We start from the raw sequence: 22,487 nt of genomic DNA, 5'->3' as shown, positions 1-22,487 counted from the left end.
TGATAACAGAGGGGAAGAAGCTGTTCCTGAGTCTGGTGGTGCGCGCTGTCGAGCTTCTGTACCTTCTGCCGGATGGGAGCGGGGAGAAGAAGGAATGACCGGGGTGGGACAAGTCTTTGATTATGTCGGCTGCTTTTCCAGATGGAGGCAGAATTGCAGTCAACTGTATATATATTTTTTATTCTGAATAAAGTTTATTTTTGAGATTTGAACATCTGCCAGATGAAGGCTGAGCTGCTCGATCTGAAACCTACTTTGGACACGTCAATTCTGTTGTCTCCAGATGTAAATCCATCCTCAGCTGTGTACAGCTCAACTGGGCACCATAGCAGAAGTGTCCATGTCACGGGGCTGGAAACTGGAAGTATCCCGAGCTAATTCTGCTACCACCATCATCTACTGCAACAAGTGACGGCCTCAACTGATTGTCGCCGGACGCTTGAGTCCTTTTCAGGACAGACGATGACAGCGATGTCAACATTTGAAACATGGAAGATGGCCACGAAAGAATAAGCTCAGCATTAATATTTCAAATATCCAATCCACCAAGACACCTGTACAGGAGCAGGTTCTGAAATGTCAACTGTTGGCAGCAGTGGACCTCAGCACTGGACCATGCGACTGTTTTACACCACATTATGTTTCATTGTCTCTCTAGTTTTTTAGTTTAGAGATACAGCACAGAAACAGGCCCTTCGGCCCTCCGAATCCGTGCTGACCAGTAATCCCCGCACACTAACACTATCCTACACACACTAGGGACAATGTCCAATTATACCAAGCCAATTAACCTAAAAATCTGTACGCCTTTGTAGTGTGGATGGAAACCGGAGATCCTGAAGAAAACCCACGCAGGTCACGGGGAGAATGTATTAACACCATACAGACAGCATCCGTAGTCAGGATTGAACCCAAGTCCCTGGCGCTGTGAGGCTGCAACTCTACCGCTGCGCCACCGTGCCGCCCCTGGTAGCATTAAAAACCTTCTACATCCTCTGAGTTAGTACAATACCCATTACTCTCAGGATACTGGCTTTGCATGAGTTTTAGGTGTTGAGAGAGTTTTCTATCGCGTCAAAGAGTATTTCTCCAATGGAATATTCTAGTCAGTAATCAGCAAAAAGCCTGGATATAAAAGGAGGTGGACAACAATGCTGGAGAAACTCGGCAGGTGAGGAAGCGTCTATGGAGAGAAGGAACAGGCGACGTTTCGGGTCGAGACCCTTCTTCAGGGTGATGTCGTTGGGAGGGGGCAGGAAAAAGAAAGGAAGAGGCAGAGACACTAGGCTTGTGGGAGAGCTGGGAAGGGGAGGGGAAGGAGGGAGAAAGCAAGAACTATCTGAAATTGGAGAAGTCAATGTTCATAATGCTGGGGTGTAAACTAGAAAAAGGAGAATTGTAAAAGGAGGGTACACAAAAATGCTGGAGAAACTCAGCGGGTGCAGTAGCATCTATGGAGCGAAGGAAATAGGTGACGTTTCGGGCCGAAACCCTTTTTCAGAATTGTAAAAGGAGAATTGGTTTTAATGAAGACAGGTACATAGTTCCCTGAAAAAGGCATTGGAGGTAGATAGGATAGTCACGAAGGTGTTTGGTACATTGGCATTCATCAGTCAAGGTATTGAGCGTAGACGTTGGGATGTTATGTCACAGTTGTACAAGATGTTGGTGAGGCCGCACCAAGAGTATTTTATCGTGTTCCTTTCGGATCACCCTGTAATAGGAAGGATGTGATGAAACTGGAAATGAGAGTGCGGAGATGATTTATGAGGATGTTGCCAGGACTCGAGGGGCTGAGCTGTAGGGAGAGGTGGGGCAGGCTAGGACTGGAGGAGGATGCGGAGTGATCTTAGAGAGGTGTATAAGATCATGAGGGGAATAGATAGGGTGAATGCATAGTCTTTTACGCTGAGTAGTGGAATCAAGAACCAGATGAAATAGGTGTAAGGTGAGAGGGGAACGATTTAATAGGAATCTGAGGGGCAACGTTTTTGCAGAGGGTGGTGAGTATATGGAATGAGCTGCCAGAGGAGGTAGTTGGGGCAGGTAGAATAACAACATTATCAAGTACATGGATAGGAAAGGTTTAGAGAGATGTGGGCCAATGGCTGGCAGGTGGGACTGGCATAGATGGGGCACCTTGATCAGAGTGGGCATGTTAGGCTGAAGGGCCTGTTTCCCTGTTGTAGTATTCAATGATTCTATGAGTTAAATAGTTTAATTCCTTCAGGTGTCTTTGTTGGCCGGTGTTGTGGCTCGGGGACCAGAGGTATTAGCACTCCTGGCACAGATGTTGACATAAACTAAATCACCAGCAGACTCAGCAAAACCTCTTTCATATCAGGAGCAGCTAGGCAGAATGCCTTAGTTACATTGGCACGCTGGACATCAAATATTTTAGTTTAAAATAAATCCTCATGAGAATCGTTACATTCTGACTTTGAATTACTCGGGCGGATAAGAATCAATCCTGAAGAGGTTTAAAAATAAGAAAGTTAGCAGATGCTGGAAATCTAAACTTTAAAAAATGCTGGAAAAACCCAGCAGGTCAGGCAGCATCTGTGGAAAGAGAAACAAAGTTAACGTTTTAGGCTAAAGATTCCTTGGACAGTTTGTTTCTTGTTTATGTTCCAAAAATATTGAATTCATAAACTCATTAATGTTTGGGTTTAGGTTTAATATTGTCACATGTATCGAGGTCGAGTGAAAAGCTTTGTTGTGCAAGCTATCCAATCAGATCACATATACCGTACATAGATACGATCTGTTCAAACTCCAGTCCAATAGGTGGAGCAAAGGGGAAGATACAGAGAGGATATAGTTCTCAGCATTGTAGCCACCAGTTCCACAGACAAAGTCCAATGTCCGCAATGGGGTAGAGGTGAATCGGACAGTACCCTAGCTTATGGAAGGGCCGTTCAGAAGCCTGATAACAGAGGGGAAGAAGCTGTTCCTGAGTCTGGTGGTGCACGCTGTCGAGCTTATGTACCTTCTGCTGGACGGGAGCGGGGAGAAGAAGGAATGACCGGGGTGGGACGAGTCTTTGATTATGTCGGCTGCTTTTCTGAAGTAGTGTGGAACACATGGAGTTGATGGTGTGGAGTGTGGTCTGTGTGCGGGACTGGGCTACATCTACAATGGTGGGGAGTGTGGTGTGTGTGTGATGGACTGGGCTACATCTACAGTGGTGGGGAGTGTGGTGTGTGTGTGATGGGCTGGGCTACACCTACAATGGTGGGGAGTGGGGAGTGTGTGATGGAGTGGGATACATATATTATGGTGGGGGGTTTGGTGTGTGTGATGGACTGGGCTAGATCTAAAATGGTGGGGAGTGTGGTGTGTGTGATGGACTGGGCTACATCTACAATGGTGGGGAGTGTGGTGTGTGTGTGGGACTGGGCTACATCTACAATGGTGGGGAGTGTGGTGTGTGTGATGGACTGGGCTACATCTGCAATGGTGGGGAGTGTGGTGTGTGTGGGACTGGGCTACATCTACAATGGTGGGGAGTGTGGTGTGTGTGATGGACTGGGCTACATCTACAATGGTGGGGAGTGTGGTGTGTGTGATGGACTGGGCTACCTCCACAACTCTGTACAATCTCTCGTGGTCTTTAGGCAGAGCTATTCCCAAACCAAGCTGTGATACAACTGACCGTAGGCATTCTATGGTGCAGCTGTGGACATTGCTCAGAGTCACTGCAGACGTGCTGCATGTCGTCAGCCTCCTCAGGAAGTAGAGGCGTAGGTGTGAGTCCTTGGCTGTTGCACCAATGTGGGTGGTCCATGATGGATCATTGGCCAGCATCATCAGAGACCCCACCCCACCCTGGCCACTCACTCATTTCACCCCTGCTGCCATCTGGAAGAAGGTACAGGAGCCTGAAAACTGTAGTGTCCGGGTTCAGCAACAGATTCATCCCAATAGCCCTTAGGCTATTAAACATTAGAACCTCAAATTAGCTCTGAACTACATAATAACTATAATAATAATAATAATAATAATAATAATAATAATAATAACTTTATTTATAAAGCACTTTAAACAACTGCAGTTGCCACAAAGTGCTGTACATGAGAACTCATGGACAAGAAGTTATTACAAACCATTAAAAATCGTAAAACAAAGGACTATAAAACAGTAAAAATTAAAAGACATTAAAAGCACTAAAAACAGGAGCAATGTCTCAGCCAGTGTCGAAAGCCAGAGAATAAAAAATGAGTTTTTAGGGTGGATTTGAAGATGGACAGTGAGGGGGCCTGTCTGATGTGCAACGGCAAGGTGTTCCAGAGTGCCGGAGCAGCAACAGAGAAGGCTCTATCCCCTCTGAGCTTTCGCTTAGACCTTGGTACCTCAAGGAGCAGCTGATCAGCTGACCTGAAGCACCGGGCAGGAGCGTATGGGTGGAGCAGCTCAGAGAGGTAAGGCGGGGCGAGCCCATACATAGACTATTATTATTTGTTTTTTACATGTACATATGTGTGTGTGTGTGTGTGTCTACGTGTGTGTGTGTGTGTGTGTGTCTACGTGTGTGTGTGTACGTGTGTGTGTGTGTGTGTACGTGTGTGTGTGTGTGTACGTGTGTGTGTGTGTGTACGTGTGTGTGTACGTGTGTGTGTGTGTATGTGTGTGTGTGTACCTATGTGTGTATTCACACACACTGAACTGTTTTTCTCATTGATCATATTGTTTGCAGTGTACTTGTTTACATATTGTGTTGTGCTGTGCTGCTGCAAGTAGGAATCTGGGACATATGACAATACAACACACTTGACTTGGTATTTTGAACACCAAGGAGCATGAAGCCCTCAACCATCTCATCCCCCTCGAGCTGAAACGCATATCCCAGGCTGCAGTCTAATCAGCTGCTATAGCAAAGGTAGACAAACATGTTGGAGAAACACAGCGGGTGAGGCAGCATCTATGGAGCGAAGGACATAGTCGACATTATGTACTATGGCAATGTACATTTGGTTCACCTCAGCGTTACATTTATAAAGAAAGAGAGAAAGTAAATGGTTAATGAGAATGTGGAACATTTGGTGCTTTCTGCAGCTTGAAAGATTACATGTAGCACCACCTTATGGCTGTAGTTTGCTACAACAACTTGCTCAACTACAATTATTTAACACAAAGCACTGGAGTAACTCAACGGGACAGGCAGCGTCTCTGGAGAGCAGGTATTTCGGGTCGAGACACTCCTTCGACCCAAAACGTCGCCTATTCCTTCTCTCCAGAGATGCTGTCTGTCCCGCTGAAATACTCCAGCATTTTGTGTCTATCTTCAGTTGAAACCAGCATCTGCAGTTCATTTCTACACAACCCTATTGTGTTATTGGTTATTGTACTGGGTAAACAGACTGGAGGTTGTGAGTAAAAGCTCTGATATTACATCCCAAGCTGTGAGATTAATTTCAAAAATAACTTCTGAGGTCTTTATTTTAGCCACGACCTAACGGGAAATCCTTGTGATGTCCAAAATGAGGGCAGACTGTAATTATTTGGAACATAGAAACATAGATAATAGGTGCAGGAGTAGGTCATGCAGCCCTTCGAGGATTGTTAGAAATAAATAAACATGCTACATTAATTTGGTACATGAGTGTTAAAGCATTTTTTTTGTGCAAAATTCTGATTTTTATAGTCATACAGCACAGAAACAGGCCCTTCGGCCCACCCAGTCCGTGCCGACCAGCGATCCCCGCACACCAACACTATCCCGCACACACTAGGGACAATTTTACATTCATAACAAGCCAATTAACCTACAAGCCTGTAGGTCTTTGGAGTGTGGGAGGAAACCGAAAATCTCGAAGACAACCCACGCAGGTGACGGGGAGAAGGTACAAACTCCTTAAAAACAGCACCAGTGGTCGGGATCACTGGAGCTGTGAGGCAACAACTCCACCACCAAGCATTTAAAATGAATGATCACGCGTTTTGCATGAAATGACTTTACCAGGTAAAAGAGAATACACAGTTTTCCATGTCAGGATAGACCCAGGGGAAACATCAACAAAGGCAGATTACTTTGCAGTTGGCATCGTTGCAAAAACCTAACACTGTTGAAATATTACCTTTCCTTCTGGCTTAGGACGGTTCTACTCCTTTGGGACTGACACAAAGGATGAAAATTACTCAACAGCATTTATAAATGTAAAGCAGTTCTTGAATTATGGTCCAGTTAAATAGTTAACGATTAAGTGGTTATAGTGTTCAGATGACCAAAATATGCAGTGTTATTTAATCCGTGTTACAGCCTGGAAACAGGCCCTTTGGCCCACAGAGTCCGTGTCGACCAGCAATCACCCACCCGTACACTAGCATTGTCCTACACACTTGAGACAAATTTTACCATATCCAATTAATCTACAAACGTCTTTGGAGCGTAGGAAGAAACCGGAGCACCCAGAGGAAACCCACGCAGTCACGGGGAGAATGTACAAACTGCGTACAGACAGCACCCATAGTCAGGGTTGAACCCGGCTCTCTGGCGCTGTGAGGCAGCAACTCTACCGCCTAGATATATAAATGTAATCTTGTAAGAATAAATCCCACAACAAGCGATGAGGTAACCATATAAATATTGACCAAATAAAGAAAATCTGACAATAGAATGCCTCTTGGCAGAACAGAAGATCACTTTAAGACCAACAACTATATCTAATGCCTGATCGATTTAGCACTATCCTTAATTGCTCAAGTAATTGAACATTTAATTATTTGCTTTTAATCTCCGAGTTAACTGGCGGAGGTTAGTCAGTGCGTGTATTCTACAGAGATCAATGCTTTGGGTCTCCAATGACTCAACTAACTTCTACAACAAGTAGGTAGACAAAAATGCTGGAGAAACTCAGTGGGTGAGGCAGCATCTATGGAGCGAAGGAAAAAGGCAAGTACTTAAGTCTTGTGCTACTCAGCTTGCACCAGTGCCCACCACAATATTCAACCTCTCCCTGGCCAAGTCCGTGGTCCCTGCCTGCTTCAAAAGATCCATCATTGTACCTGTACCAAGAAATGCATCTCCAGCTTGAATGACTACCGACCTGTGGCCCTGACCTCGGTAGTCATAAAATGCTTCGAAAGGCTGATCAAGAACCACATCTGTGCCTTCCTCCCTCGCACCATGGACCCGCTACAGTTCGCATACCGTCCGAACAGATCCACGGACGATGCGGTCTCCCAGGTTCTGCACTCTGCTCTCTCTCACCTTGACAGCCAGAAGGGGGGCTATATGAGGATGCTGTTCATAGACTTCAGTTCAGCCTTCAACACGATAGTCCCCACCAGACTTGCCGAAAAACTGCTGGAACAGGGGCTCAACACCCCACTGTGTGCCTGGGCCCTGGATTTTCTCACCGCCAAGCCCCAGGTGGTCAAGATGGGGAGACATACATCCAATCCCCTCACCCTGAGCACAGGATCGCCCCAGGGTTGCGTCCTCAGCCCCCTATTGTACTCCCTGTACACACATGACTGTGTGGCTAGGTTCAGCTCCAAGTCTATAATCAAGTTTGCTGATGACACTGTGGTGGTGGGCCTGATCTCAGATAACGATGAGAAGGCCTACCGGGAGGAGGTGGCTGATCTGGCACTCTGGTGTCAGGGCAACAGCCTCCTCTTGAATGTCAAGAAAACTAAGGAGCTGATTGTGGACTTTAGAAGGGCTCAACATCTGAGGATGTACACGCCACTGGAGATAAATGGGACTACTGTGGATAGGGTGAGCTGCTTTAAATACCTGGGAGTCCACATCACAGAGGATCTGACATGGACAACACACACTGCCACACTGGTGAGTAAGGCAAGGCAGCGCCTTTACCACCTCAGGCAGCTGAGGAAATTCAGAGTCTCTCTGAGGATCCTTCAGTGCTTCTACTCTGGGGCTATAGAAAGCATCTTGTCCGGCAACATCACAATCTGGTTTGGGAACAGCTCTGCCCAGGACAGGAAAGCTCTGCAGAGAGCAGTGCGTTCGGCTAAACGCACCATGGGAACTACATTCGCCCCCCCCCCTGCAGGACCTATACACCAGGTGCAGGTCCAGAGCCAGCAACATTATGGGGGACCCCCACCACCCCAGCAACGGACTGTTCCAGCTGCTACGGTCAGGCAAACGCCTCCGCTGTCATGCTGTGAAAACAGAGAGGATGAGACGGAGTTTCTTGCCACAGGCCGTCAGGACTGTAAACTCTGATCTCACCAGGGACTCATTTACTGTTGTGTTGTGTCTTTCAAAACATTTCTTCTAACATGTAAATACTGATTCTGTTCTATTCTGTTCTGTAGTTTTTTACACAATCCGCAGGCATTGCCACTTTCATTTCACTGCACATCTTGTATGTGTACGTGACAAATAAACTTGACTTGACTTGAGACACGGTCTCGACCCGAAACGTTGCCTTTTTCCTTCGCCCCCTAGGTGCTGCTGCACCCACTGAGTTTCTCCAGCATTTTTTGTCTACCTTCGATTTTCCAGCATCTGCGGTTCCTTCTTAAACATTTCGTCAACAGCAAGTAGTTCAGCCAACACTGATGCATCCGGGGCCCATTTGCTGCACTGATGATGTGTTATTCTATACATGATTTGATCTATATTTTCAAAGCCTCGGTGTGACAGTCAGCATTAAACTTCACAGAGAGGGATTCAGGCTGTGCGAATAGAAAATGAGTATAATATGCAGCTTTATCTTCCTGATATAGGACATTGAGTTGCTAAACAAAATGTTGTCATTAGTGTATGTACCATTACAAGTTCTCTTTAGTTTCAAAACTTATTGAAAGTACAGAGCAAGTCAGGTCACAACCACAGCCTCCATGCTGTTTCCAGCACCTCTGTTACGTTCCAGATTCCCAGCATCTGGTGTTGTTGAAGTTCTTTCAAGCATAGATGTGAATATTGGCTTCCTCAGAGTGATCAACGCTGCAGTAACATTCCTTCCACTACTGCCACTGAGGTTTGATGGTCAGTTTATCTCCATCCTATTTTGCCATCGTGATGTTTGCAAAATCTGTCTCTTGGAGATTAGCATGTTGAAGTCAAGTATAAAAAATCCACAAAGTGCTGGAGTAACAGTGGGTCAGGCAGTATCTTTGGAGAACATGTTCTCATTCATGTTCTCCAGAGATGCTGGCTGACCCTCTGAATTACTCCAACACTTTGTGTCTTTTTTTTAATGAAATTGCATCTGCAGTTCTTTGCTTCTACCTTCTAATGTCAACATAGAAACATAGAAACATAGAAAATAGGAGCAGGAGTAGGCCATTCGGCCCTTCGAGCCTGCACCGCCATTCGATATGATCATGGCTGATCATCCAACTCAGTATCCCATCCCTGCCTTCTCTCCATACCCCCTGATCCCTTTAGCCACAAGGGCCACATCTAACTCCCTCTTAAATATAGCCAATGAACTGGCCTCAACTACCTTCTGTGGCAGAGAATTCCACAGATTCACCAATCTCTGTGTAAAAAATGATTTTCTCATCTCAGTCCTAAAAGACTTCCCTCTTATCCTTAAACTGTGACCCCTAGTTCTGGACTTCCCCAACATCGGGAACAATCTTCCTGCATCTAGCCTGTCCAACCCCTTAAGAATTTTGTAAGTACTGTGTGAAGGAAGGTCCCGACCTGAAACGTCACCTATCCATGTTCTCCACAGATGCTGCCTGACCCGCTGAGTTACTCCAGCACTCTGTGAAACGTCACCTATCCATGTTCTCCACAGATGCTGCCTGACCCGCTGAGTTACTCCAGCACTCTGTGAAACGTCACCTATCCATGTTCTCCACAGATGCTGCCTGACCTGCTGAGTTACTCCAGCACTCTGTGAAACATCACCTATCCATGTCCTCCACAGATGCTGCCTGACCCGCTGAGTTACTCCAGCACTCTGTGAAACGTCACCTATCCATGTTCTCCACAGATGCTGCCTGACCCGCTGAGTTACTCCAGCACTCTGTGTCCACTTTTGTTCTCATCTCCGGCAGAGAAGTGGCTGGGTTGCTAGTGTAAATGCCACGATGCGTACCTGACGACCCTTCTTCAGACTGACGTCGAGACCCTTCTTCAGACTGATGTGGAGGTGGGGGAGGGGCGGGTTCCCGCCCCTCCCCCATCTCCACATCAGTCTGAAGAAGGGTCTCGACCCGAAACGTCACCCATTCCTTCTCTCCACAGATGCTGCCTGACCCGCTGAGTTACTCCAGCACTCTGTGATTTTTGCTCAAGTATAGTTCTGTTCTGCTTTGTTCTTGGAACCACAATCTTGCAGAGCACTGAATGAAAGGTCAGGAAAACAATATTCTGTTGGATCTGGTTAGGATGTGGAAAATACCTAATCTGGTTTTGGATTTTCATGTAAGTGATAGCGGAATAGATATTGTCCAACAATTATTTGTTCGATCTTAAATATAGTTACTTTTCTATGCTCTTTAATGTAAGGAACAGATATCCTCAGTATAGCTCAGTAAATTTACACATGGTCACAGGGGAATTCTATACAATAGTTTTCCCTGAGTAAAATGATTAATAACTGCTTTCACCAGGGAACTATTCATATATTGTGCCAAAACAAATCAGGGAATTGGTCCCTATTTTCCATCTGATGCGAGGATTCCATAATAATCTACTGAGACCTTATCTCCATCTGTACAAAACAGAACATGTACCACCTGCTATATATATCGAGTAGAAGAAAAGTGGAACTGCAATTTGGATGCAAGATAGGATGAGAAACGAATGAAGATTATTTGGCTGCCTGTGAGCACAAGGTCAGTGAGGAGGAGGTGGTCACAGGAGGCTTGTGTTGCTCTACAGGACACAGACTGGGACGCACTCTGTGACTCCCCATGGAGGGGACATTGATGGACGTTACCAGCGGCACAAAGTTCTGAGTGGATAACGTACTCCCTGAGGAGACGACATTGCTTCCCCAACAACAATCCCTGGGTCACCAGTGGAATAAAGGCCCTTCTCATCCAGGGGACAGGGAGGAGGTGAAACAGCCGCAGAAAGACCTGGAGGTGAGACTGAGACAGGGCAAGGGCGACTACAGGAGGAAGCTGGAGCTGAAACTTCAGCAGAACAACATGAGAGATGCGTGGAGGAGGATGAAGATCATTGCAGGCTACAAGAAGACCAGTGGCCTGGGGAGGGAAAACAATCAGGACTGGGCCAACGAGCTAAACCTGTTTAGCCCCCCCCCTCCCAGTCTTTGTACATCCCCAATCCTTTCCACTGGTCTCTTTAATTTCATCTTTTATGTATCTTGTGTTTTACGACTGTTGGCAGATCAATTTCCCTCCTGGGATAAATAAAGTTCTATCGTATGGTATTGGGACAGTCTCCATCTGCTGGTAATCAGTGGTAATTCCGACTTTGTTAAAAGGCACAAAGTGCTGGAGTAACACAACGGGCCAGGCAGCATCTCTGGAGAACAAGGAGAGACGACATTTCATGTTGGGACCCTTCTTCAGAGACTGAAGAAAATGTCCTGACACCAAAAACGTTGCCTATCCATGTTATCTTTCTTTTTTGTAAAGCAGCATCTGCAGTTCTTTGTGTCTCTCTAATTCAGATTAACATAGAGTGCACCAAAACTGAAAACCGTCAGAAGCAGGGTCCCAACCCAAAATGTCACCTATCCATGTTCTCCAGAGATGCTGCATGGCCCTCTGAGTTACTTCAGCACTTTTTACATAAACCAGCACCTGCAATTCCTTGTTTCTACATCAAACTGATCTTTAGGGTCAAGGTCTTGTTGGAATAATAATAGACAATAGACAATAGGTGCAGGAGTAGGCCATTTGGCCCTTCGAGCCAGCACCGCCATTCAATGTGATTATGGCTGAGAGGACTCTCCCAACGCCGGGGCAAGACCACCCGGTGAGAACGGCCATGAACATCGGGACAACGTAGAGGCAATTGCGGTGGCCTCAATAGGCCTGACTATGGGGTGAACTTGGGATAGGGACTGGACATTGTGCCTTCCCCCACAGTAGTGTCCATTGTGGGGGGATGATTTTTTGTCTGTAAGGTAGTCTTTGTCCAAGATGGCTGCCGTGAAGAGAGAGTGGACGCTGGCGCGCTTTAGCTGCCGCTGCTCTCTCTTCACATTGTGTTTTTGATTTTTGTTTTTGGACTGAATTCTGTTTTTAATTTGTGTTTCTGTGATGTCTTTATTATTTATTTTATTCTGATTATATGTTTATGTTTCCTGTTAACCTATGTAAGGTGTCCTTGAGATGTCTGAAAGGCTCCCAATAAATACAATTTATTATTATTATTATTATTATGGCTGATCATCACCAATCAGTACCCCGTTCCTGCCTTCTCCCCATATCCCCTGACTCCGCTATTTTTAAGAGCCCTATCTAGCTCTCTCTTGAAAGTATCCAGAGAACCGGCCTCCACCACCCTCTGAGGCAGATAATTCCACAGACTCACCACTCTCTGTGAGAAAAACTGTTTCCTCGTCTCCGTTCTAATAATAATTTGTTACCCTTGTCATTATTTGTGTACAAATTCTCGTTAAATTCAAGTAGATGGCTTTGAGCTGTAAAGTTTCATAACCTATGAAAATAAACTGTGTTTTAATTAAAATGAATGTTATTTTCATTGCACTGCTTTTTTGCTATATTGAAAATCTGTTCTTTACAGAGTGCATTGCCAGAGGTATGTTTAACCAGATGAACTATGCTAGATGGAAATTAGAAAAGGCATGTTGGGTCACATGTACACACCGTGTTACAAATCTCACATCATTTGCACGTTGCAGCATTCAACCAAGGAATGATATATAGTAGTGCAGTGTGTAATATAGTATGGTGCTGCATTGGTTTGGAAATTTCAATTCTCTAAGGAAGTGGGATTAATCATGGAGAATCAATTACATTTCCGAGAGCCAATTGCTCGGATGTATTTAACATCCACGTCAACCTCAGGCAACTCTCTGCAACAGTTCAACTTGGCCACACGGTGGCGCAGCGGTAGAGTTGCTGCCTCACAGAGCCAGAGACCCGGGTTCGATCCCCACACGGGCGCTGACTGTACGGAGTTTGTACGTTCTCCCCGTGACTGCGTGGGTTTCCTCCGGGTGCTCCGGTTTCCACCCACAGTCCAAAGACGTGCGAGCTTGTAGGTTAATTGGCTTGTGTGTAGTGTTAAGTGTGTAGGGCGTGGATGGGAAAGTGGGATTCTTAGTTCATTCTTCCAGCCTCTTGCTCCAGAATCCTGCTGCGGCCTCCCAGCTCCAGGAGGCGGGGGCGGAGTGTGGGCGGCTGCAGTGATGCCACCGGGCTGCAGGGGACAGTGGTGTGGCAGTGTAGGTGGGCTGTAGTGATGCCACCGGGCTGCAGGGGACAGTGGTGTGGCAGTGTAGGTGGGCTGTAGTGATGCCACCGGGCTGCAGGGGGCGGTGTGGCAGTGTAGGCGGCTGCAGTGATGCCATCGGGCTGCAGGGGGCAGTGTGAGAGTGTAGGTGGGCTGTAGCGATGCCACCGGGCTGCAGGGGGCAGTGTGGCGGGCGGGTGTGGCAGTGTAGCGGGGGCTGTAGTGTGACGGGCTGTAGGGGGCTGTTGCAGGTGGCAGGCGGGCTGCAGGGTGTGTTGCGGGCGGGCTGTAGTGTGGCGGGCGAGCTGCAGGGGGGCGGTGTAGCGGGCGGACTGTAGTGTGGAGGCGGGCTGTAGTGTGGCGGGCGGACTGCAGGGGGCGGTGTTGCGGGCGACTGTAGCGTGGCGGGCTGCAGGGGGCGGTGTAGCGGGCGGACTGTAGTGTGGCGGGCGGACTGCAGGGGGGGCGGTGTAGCGGGCGGGCTGCAGGGGGCGGTATAGCGGGCGGACTGTAGTGTGGCAGGCGGGCAGGGGGCGGTGTGTAGGGGCGGGCTGTAGTGTGGCGGGCGGGCTGTAGTGTAGCGGGCGGGCTGTAGGGGGCAGTGATGCCGCAGTGATGCCGCAGGGGGCGCCAGTGTGGGAGTGTAGGCGGCGGGGGGGGGGGGGGGGGGGGCGTGAGGAGGCGGGGGCCTGCGTGGAGATGGGAGAGACGGGTTTAAACCCCGCGCGAGGGCCGCGGCTCCCAACAGGTAACGGCGGGGACCAACGGCCGCGCGGGGGGGGGGGTAGTAGCCGGCTGTCCGTCTGTCTGTCTCCCTGTCTCCCTGTCTGTCTGTCTCCCGTCTCCCCGGGCAGGGACAGTCTCCCCTCCCCACAGCAGCGGCTCATTCACTTTAAATCAGGCTTTTATTTTTGTTGTGAGACCCGGGTGCCCCCTGAATATCCCCGCCCGCCCGCCCGCCCGGTTTAACTGTGTGCGGGCCGGAGCTCCCCATCAGTGGGTGAAGGGAGGCGTCTTTGAGAACATCTCGGAGACACAAGGAGCTGCAGATGCCACAGTGTTGAGCAGAACACACAGTGGTGGGTCAGACAGGCAGCATCTGTGGAGGTAGACGCTGGAGAAACTCAGCGGGTGCAGCAGCATCTATGGAGCGAAGGAAATACTAGGTAACGTCTCATAGATGCTGCTGCACCCGCTGAGTTTCTCCAGCATTTTTGTCTACCTTCGATTTTCCAGCATCTGTAGTTCCTTCTTGAGCATCTGCGGAGGGGATGGAGAGGGTCGAGAACCTTCAGCCGGAGTTCCTCGGGCACTCTGTGTTTTGTTCATTATTTTATCCTGGTTATTTCTTGTCGTTGTGGAAGGTCAGGGTACCTGTTACTGGACGGGACAGGCAGCATTCTCTGCAGAGAAGGAATGGGTGATGTTTCGGGGTGAGATCCTTCAGGTCTCGTCCCGAAATGTCATCCATTCCTTCTCTCCAGAGATGCTCCCTGACCCGCTGAGTTGCTCCAGCATTTTGTGTCTTATCTTCGGTGTAAACCAACATCTGCAGTCCCTTCCTATACATCCGTATTACTGAATTTTGCTGTCAGTTGTAAGCAGAGGCTTATACACCTGGACTTGTGTGATGTGAGGGTCAGGGTGGTGTGGTATCAGTTCACTTATCTTACCAGTGGGTTTGGAGGATTGTATGTTGACAGTTTTGGTGATAGGGCTAATCCTTTGCAGTAGCCATTGCAGATGGGCCATATTTTGTCATCTATCTTTGCTGGTCTGCACTGGTTAACAAAGGACTAGGTCCGAGAAGAACGTATGATGCTGTAAGAAAATCATATGTGGGAAGAATATAATTCTTAACTTCTGTATGGTTAGAAAAGCCAAGTAAGTCTTTCTGCTCCCGATACGGATGCAGTAAATGGTATGTAAGCAGGGGTTGTTTTGACAAGCTGAAACATGCAAGGAGAAAATGACATGTTATCCATCTAAAGCATAGATTCCCAACCTGGGGTAAATTTAACCTACCCAGGGGGTAAATTTGTTGATTCTGGATTTGTACATATTTTTTCTCTTTGACTGACTGTGTTTGGTTCTGGTATACTGCTATCTGTTCATCATTAGTTCATAAACAAGTGAAATAACATTGTGTGTGCTATTAAAGTTGCCTGGGGTAAATGGGACGAAAAAGGTTGGCAACCCCTGGTCTAAAGGCCTTTGTTGTCACATGGCAGTTATTAAATAGCTTGTTTATTTCATGAATCCTTTGTCATTATTCTGATTCAAGATGATTGATAATGCTAATGGCTTTTGCAAACCTATCAATGACAGTTTCCTATCCTTTGCTGTCAATTCCCTCCACAGATGCTGCCTAAATCCAGCACTATGTTCTTTACTTAAGATTACTGCATCTACAGGCTCTTCTGTCTCCTAACCCTTTTACCTGTTACTATTTTTCTTGGATTTTAATACCTCTCATAAGAGAAATGGGCTCTTTCTATTTAGTTGGGGGTGAATACATCTTAACTATGTCTCTCTTGCCTTTCAAAGAAAGCTATTCCAGCTTATTGTAGGCACATGAACTGCAGATGCTGGTCCACAAAAAAGATACAAAGTGCTGGAGTAATTCATCAGGTCAGCTGGCATCTCTGGAGAACCTGGATAGGTGACGTTATAGGTCAGGATCGTTCTTCAAACTGATTGCAGTAGGGGGAAAAAACTGGAAGTGGAAGGTGTGGGTGAGGCAAAGCCTAGCATGTGATAGGTGGATGGTAGACACAAAATGATGGAGTAACACAGCAGATGAGGCAGATCTCTGGAGAGAAGGAATGGGTGACGCTTCGGGTCGAGACCCTTCTTCAGAACTGATCCCGATGCTGGGGAGTCCAGAACCAGGGGCCACAGTTTAAGAACAAGGGGCAGGCCATTTAGAACAAAGATGAGGAAAATAAAATTCACACAGAAGGAGGGGGAAAGGGAAGAGAGAAATAGGTGCATGATAAGGTGGGGCACAGGAAGAGAGGGGGGGGGGGGGGGGGGGGGTGGTGGTGGTGGTGGTGGAGAGGGGTGTTTGTAAGCAAGTCACATAAAATTGGAGAAGTCATCATTCATGCGGTTGGGTTGTGCTCCAGCAACAGACTCTGCTTCCTTGGTCTGGAGCCAATGACCAGACTCTATTGAGGGCAGGATATGACATGATTAATGATGAAACACAAAGTCATTGATGAAGCAAAATGATTACAAAATACTTGGGTGTGGAAGGAGGCAGGGAGATGACAGGTGATGGAGCATTGTGTAAGTACTTTGTCGAGGTCATGTTGCAATATTTAAAAACTGCAACTAACCATAATTGTAATGAAAATCCATTTTCTATATCATCCTGGTAACATGGTAATTGTTTCAACATACTGTAAGTTGGTTACTTTTCTTGGCTTGAATGTAATTTTATCTTAATCCCTCTCTTTCCATTTCTTCTCCCTTGCTCCTGTTTCTCTGCAGCCTTTGCAACTTATTACAGTTCTTCTCTTCACTCTTTCTTATCATCTGTTTGAATCAAATTATATTAACGAGTTACATCCTTTACTTCGGGTAAGTGCAAATCTTGTAAGTTGTGGTCTTTGTGTGTGCGTGTGTGTTTTGCTGTAACTTATGAAATCTGATATGAAAAATGTTTTCTCTAATGTTTGCAGGTCATGTATAGAAATTAGTGCTCTTGAAATGTTCAGAAGTTTTAGGAACAGAATCAGGCCATTCGGCCCATCAAGTCTACACCATTCAATCATGGCTGATCTATCTTTCCCTCGCAACCTCATGTTCCTGAGGTTGCATGATGTAATACAGTCTAGGAACCCGATTCGAAGCACAATATTATTATTTTATTCCTTGCATTGTGATTGAATTGATGTGATATCCGGAAGTGGTGGCGCTGTTGACGGGCGGCTCGCCTGCAGTCCGTCTGTTTTTACTTTTTTTGTTGTTTTTTTTGTCCTGTTTTAGTTAAATTTTAGTTTATTTGGTTGTGTATATGTGTGGGGGGGGGTGAAACATGTTTTTTTTTTGTCTCTTCGGGGGAATGCGACTCTTCTTGTCGTATCCCCCTTCTCTGCCTCCGTCTGTGCTGAAGCTTAATGGCGAGCTGCCGGCCTCCAACAGCGACCGACCTCGAGGCTCCGGAGGCAGAGCCAGCTAGGACTTACCAACGCGAGGCTGGCCGAATTTGGGCTTTGGCGGCGTTCCGGTGGCCGCGACCTGAATTCGGGGCTCGGCCGCGGGCCCAGTGGACGACATCGTCGGGAGCTCGCAGGTCACAGGTTGATGACCTGTTTTTCCGGAGCTCCCGCAACAACAGCTGCGTCCGCTGGACTGGAGGGCGGCAGCTTCGACCACCCTGGGCCACGGAGCTTGAACCGGCCCGTTCGCGGAGCTCGGTTGAGCCACGGGACTTACTCATCATCATCCGGCGGGGTCACAACATCGGAAGCCTGGATGGCCTCAACGCAGAGGGAGAACAAGGAGGGAAGAGACAGAGACTTTAAGACTTTTGTCTCCATCACAGTGAGGAGGTGCCTGGTGAACTCGCTCTGGTGGATGTTAATTTGTGTTTATTGTATGTTTTGTTATTTATTATTATATGTATGACTGCAGGCAACGAAATTTCGTTCAAACCGAAAGGTCTGAATGACAATAAAGGAATCTAATCTAATCTAAATGAAATGACTGTAGCAACTTCATTGGTTTCTGGTTGAGGGAAACATCAACCATCCCACCTCCCATATACTACATTATCCTAAATGTAGTTTGTTCCCTCGTGTGTCAGACGACATGTAGCTCGCTGTTGGCTTCTGTTGTCATCTAACAGGTTGTCAGAATTGGTCGCCCGACTTGTCACAGAGTGCATCGTGTCATCGTTTCCGAGGATCGCCACAAGGAGGTTTCTGTCATCATCCCCCTAAATCTAAAAGCTAGCTTCAATTTACAGATGATTCATATTCTTCCAATTTTCACCAACTTCTACTGGCATCCTGAAATATAGAGAATCATATATGAGGGTGTACAATGGTAGAGCTGCTGCCCCCATGTGCAGGGCGAGAATGAGAAAGTGGGATAACATAGAACTAGCATGAACCGACGATCGATGGTCGGCGTGGACTAGGTGGGCCGAAGAGCCTGTTTCCATGCTGTATCTCTAAAATAAAAACTAAACTAAAATCTTGGTGCTGGGCATTCTTTAAGACACAAATCCACTTCCTTGCAACAGTCACATCTATCAGGATTGTTTATATTTAATTTCCATCTTTGGAAGGGATGGGGAATGGAAAAAACGCGAATCTCTTCCTGTGATAAGCCTGAGTCTATACACCATTCGCAGGAAATATTTTGTTTACCGATAGTTTGTAATTTTGAAAAATCTGGGAAGCAGATACGAAAGTGATATTTAAGAGACTTTTGGATATGCGGGGAATAGATGGATATGGATTATGTGCAGGCAGATACGAGTTGGTCTTGACCATGTTCGGCATAGACATTGTGGGCCGAAGGGCCTGTTCCTGTGCTGTAGTGTTCTGAGTTCTGACTTTAAGTTTGTAAGTTCTAGAGGACAGTGAAAGCTACCTTTCTTTGACCTTTGCTACAGCATGTGGAACTGTCCTGGGCCCTTTGCGCCGGCTGCGTGTCCTTTATTGAGATGTGCTCACCCTCTGCACCCACGAGGCTGACTATATCTTCAGCATGCCAGCATGGTGTAGTGGGCTCAGTGCTTGTACTGGTGCCTGATGTCCAACTTACCCCAGACGTCCACTTTGGGAAAGGCACACTCTGAGATCCTAGATGTCTGGCAACAACGATTTTCTCTTGAATCCCCAGCTGGCAACCAGTTCTACACAGCCCTGTACCTTCCAGCTTTCTCTCCTCTACTACAATCAGTCTGAAGAAGGGATCCTACCCGTGTTCTCCATGGATGCTGCCTGACCCGCTCTGTTTCTGAAACATCGACGTTTTTGTAAACTAGCATCTGCTGTTCCTTGTGCCTACATTCAACATGCAGTTCCTGCTTTTATTTCCACTATTACTAAATTTAATCAGTTTTCTGAAACAGTCACTATTTACAATTCTTTAATTCTTGGAGAAGGATTCTTGTCGGGAAGGATTCTCTTGAACGTGTACAGGTGTACAGGAGAAGCATATTGACTGGTTGTGTCACAACCTGGTTCAGCAACTTCAATGCCCAGCAGCAAAGAAGACTGCAGAAAGTTGTGAACACTGCCAAGTCCATCACGGGTTCTAACCTCCCCACCATCAAAGTGATTTACTGGAGTCGCTGCCTCAAAAAGGCAGCCAGCATCATCAGAGTCCCACACCATGCTGGCCACACATTCATTTCACTCCTGCTATCAGAAGGAGGTACAGGAGCCTGAAAACTAACGTTCAGGTTCAGGAACAACTTCTTTCCTACAGGTATTGGGCTATTAAACACTACAACCTATAATAAGCTCTGAACTACATAGACTATTATTGCACTATTATTGTTTGTTCCCTCTGTGTGTGTGTGTGTGTTTGTGTGTGTGTGTGTATATGTGTGTGTGTGTGTGTGTGTGTATATACACACACACCCTTTTCTCATTTATGATATTGTTTACAGTGTACCATGCTTGCATATTGTGTTGTGGTACTACAAGTAAGGATGTTGTTGTTCTGTCTGGGACACATGACAATAAAACATTCTTGAGTAGCATGGACCTGTTTTTCCCGGGTGTGTAATTGTGATTGTATTAGTTCATCTTCATTCAGTGTTGATCGCATCCAGTCACATAACGTGGTTTTTCCTGCTTTGTTCACATAGAATTTGCAATGAAATAATAAGGTGGGAGTACAGTGGTTAATCATAATATTGCATCCTGTTAATTAGAAAACACTCAACGTAACCATGTTGCACGCTTCTTAAAAAGTCTTCAACATTTGCGGAAATTAGTGTTCATCTGACAGACCAGGTTTCGGGTTGAGACTCTTCTTCAGACGGAGTTGTAATGTTTTGCAGCATAGAACCTCCTCTTTAAATTACCGCCAGTGCAGCATTTAAAACAAATGGTGTTAAATTAGATCTGATCCAGAGCTTGCATTAATGGACAAGATGGTGCAGGATTGCAGCCAAAGAAAATAGGTGCAGGAGTAGGCCATTCGGCCCTTCGAGCCTGCACTGCCATTCAATATGATCATGGCTGATCATCCATCTGAAGAAGGATATCTGAAGAAGGGTGTAAGAAGGAACTGCAGATGCTGGTTTAAACCGAAGATAAACACAAAAAGCTGGAGTAACTTGGCGGGACAGGCAGCATCTCTGGAAAAATGTTGCACAAATCAAATGATTCGATTAAACTGCCGAAAATATCCCGCTGGAAGTAGTGGGATTGGAACTCGCACCTCCAAAGAGAGTGGAGCCTAAATCCAGTGACTTAGACCGCTCAGCCACGCTACCGATACAGAGATGCTGCCTGTCCTGCTGAGTTACTCCAGCTTTTTGTGTGTTATCTGAAGAAGGGCCTCGACCCGAAGCATCACCTATTCCTTTTCTCCAGTGATGCTGTCTGACTCCAGCTTTGTGTCTATCTTTAAGTTAAATGTAGCTCCTTTCCACTTGCTTACTTTAAAGATATGGTCATAATTGTACTTCTGTTAGTGATTGCGTGCGTTTTTCTTGCAGACCTCATTGGAAGGCAATAGCATTATGTATGCTTCAAACAAGTACAGCAGCCGGGGCCCTACCCTTATTCCCAGGATGAAAACCAGGCATCGCATTTATTACATTGCACTTTTTTCAGTGGTGCTTCTTGGACTCATCGCCACAGGAATGTTTCAGTTCTGGCCAAATACAATAGAAACCACCAGTGACTGGACAGTTGAAAAGCGCAGCATCCACAATGTTCCTGAGGTCAAATTAACTGACGACAGTGCTATTCCCGAGCGTGGCGATCTGAGCTGTCGAATGCACACCTGCTTTGACGTTTACCGTTGTGGGTATAATCCCAAGAACAGGATAAAAGTCTATATCTATCCACTGAGAAAGTATGTCGATGAGTCTGGTACTGTGGTCAGCAACACTATCTCCAAAGAATATAATGAGCTATTGACTGCTATTTCGGAGAGTGACTTCTACACAGATGATCTGAATAGAGCGTGTTTGTTTGTCCCATCGATTGACGTGCTGAATCAGAACAGCCTCCGGATAAAGGAAACCGCTCAGGCCTTGGCCCAACTATCCAGGTATGTGTCGACGAACTCTTACCCTGCATGCTTCTTCATCTGCAAAATAATTAAGCTCCTTTACATTAAAAAAAAAAAAAAAGATCCATGTTGGATCTAAATATCTATTTCTGGGCATTTTGAGTGAATTCAGCTGCTGTGCATTAAGTTGTATTGTCTAAGTACCTTCCTCAGCTTTCAGGATTTTTAATTGGAGTTAGAATTTGAGCTTACTTCCCACAGAGTGAGGACAATTGAATTAAGCCTTTTGAAGACATCATCAACTCCAAATCTGCGCTTCTAATTTTTCTCCAGAAATCTATATCAAGGGCAAAGTTCATGTGGCAGGAAATAAAATTAGGACAAAATAATGCTGGTCGGGGTGGTGCAAACTGACTTTTTTTTTGGGCTTTCTAAGATTAAAAAGCTGATATAAAGATTGCATGGAGTTAGAGTTGGCCCGGGCCTTGGGTTGCAAGAGTAAGCTTACCAAAAATAAGATAAATTAAAACATAAACTGGGTACTTGTGACAGAACAAGTAAATAAATGAAGTGCTAATGTACTCCATTTAATAGGTAATTAAAAATAATGTGCCAACAATTCTATATTAAGAATCTGGGTTGTTTCAACACATCAAATGTGCCTTTAGATGACAATATTAAAAAAAAACTTCGAGAAATATATTTTTAGAAACATATAAAATTCTTAAGGGATTGGACACGCTAGATACAGGAAACATGTTTACGATGTTGGGGGTGCCAAGAACCAGGGGCCACAGTTTAAGAATAAGTAGGATTAGGCCATTTAGAACTGAGATGAGGAAAAACTTTCACCCAGTGAGTTGTGAAGCTGTGGAATTCTCTGCATCAGAAGGCAGTGGAGGCCGATTCACGGGCTGCATTCAAAAGAGTTAGATAGAGCTCT

The 22,487-nt window shown here is 46.2% G+C and overlaps 1 protein-coding gene across 3 annotated transcripts in view; it reads left to right on the top strand.

Annotated features, from left to right (window-relative positions):
• ext2 (exostosin glycosyltransferase 2) overlaps nucleotides 1-22,487 on the top strand; it is a 169,169-nt gene that overhangs the window by 60,900 nt on the left and 85,782 nt on the right. Inside the window, exons 1-2 of one of the 3 annotated variants that reach the window (XM_055649129.1) lie at nucleotides 13,998-14,078; nucleotides 21,024-21,583. In XM_055649129.1, the coding sequence (XP_055505104.1) occupies nucleotides 21,048-21,583 (536 nt within the window). In that variant the 5' untranslated portion in view covers nucleotides 13,998-14,078; nucleotides 21,024-21,047. Of the gene's footprint in view, nucleotides 1-13,997; nucleotides 14,079-16,825; nucleotides 16,916-21,023; nucleotides 21,584-22,487 lie in introns of those variants that run through there. The other 2 variants (XM_055649130.1, XM_055649128.1) reach the window with 2 other exon arrangements.

This window comes from Leucoraja erinacea, chromosome 18 (assembly GCF_028641065.1).
Source record: "Leucoraja erinacea ecotype New England chromosome 18, Leri_hhj_1, whole genome shotgun sequence".
Taxonomy (NCBI): domain Eukaryota; kingdom Metazoa; phylum Chordata; class Chondrichthyes; order Rajiformes; family Rajidae; genus Leucoraja; species Leucoraja erinaceus.
This window is presented reverse-complemented; position numbering and strand designations above follow the sequence as displayed.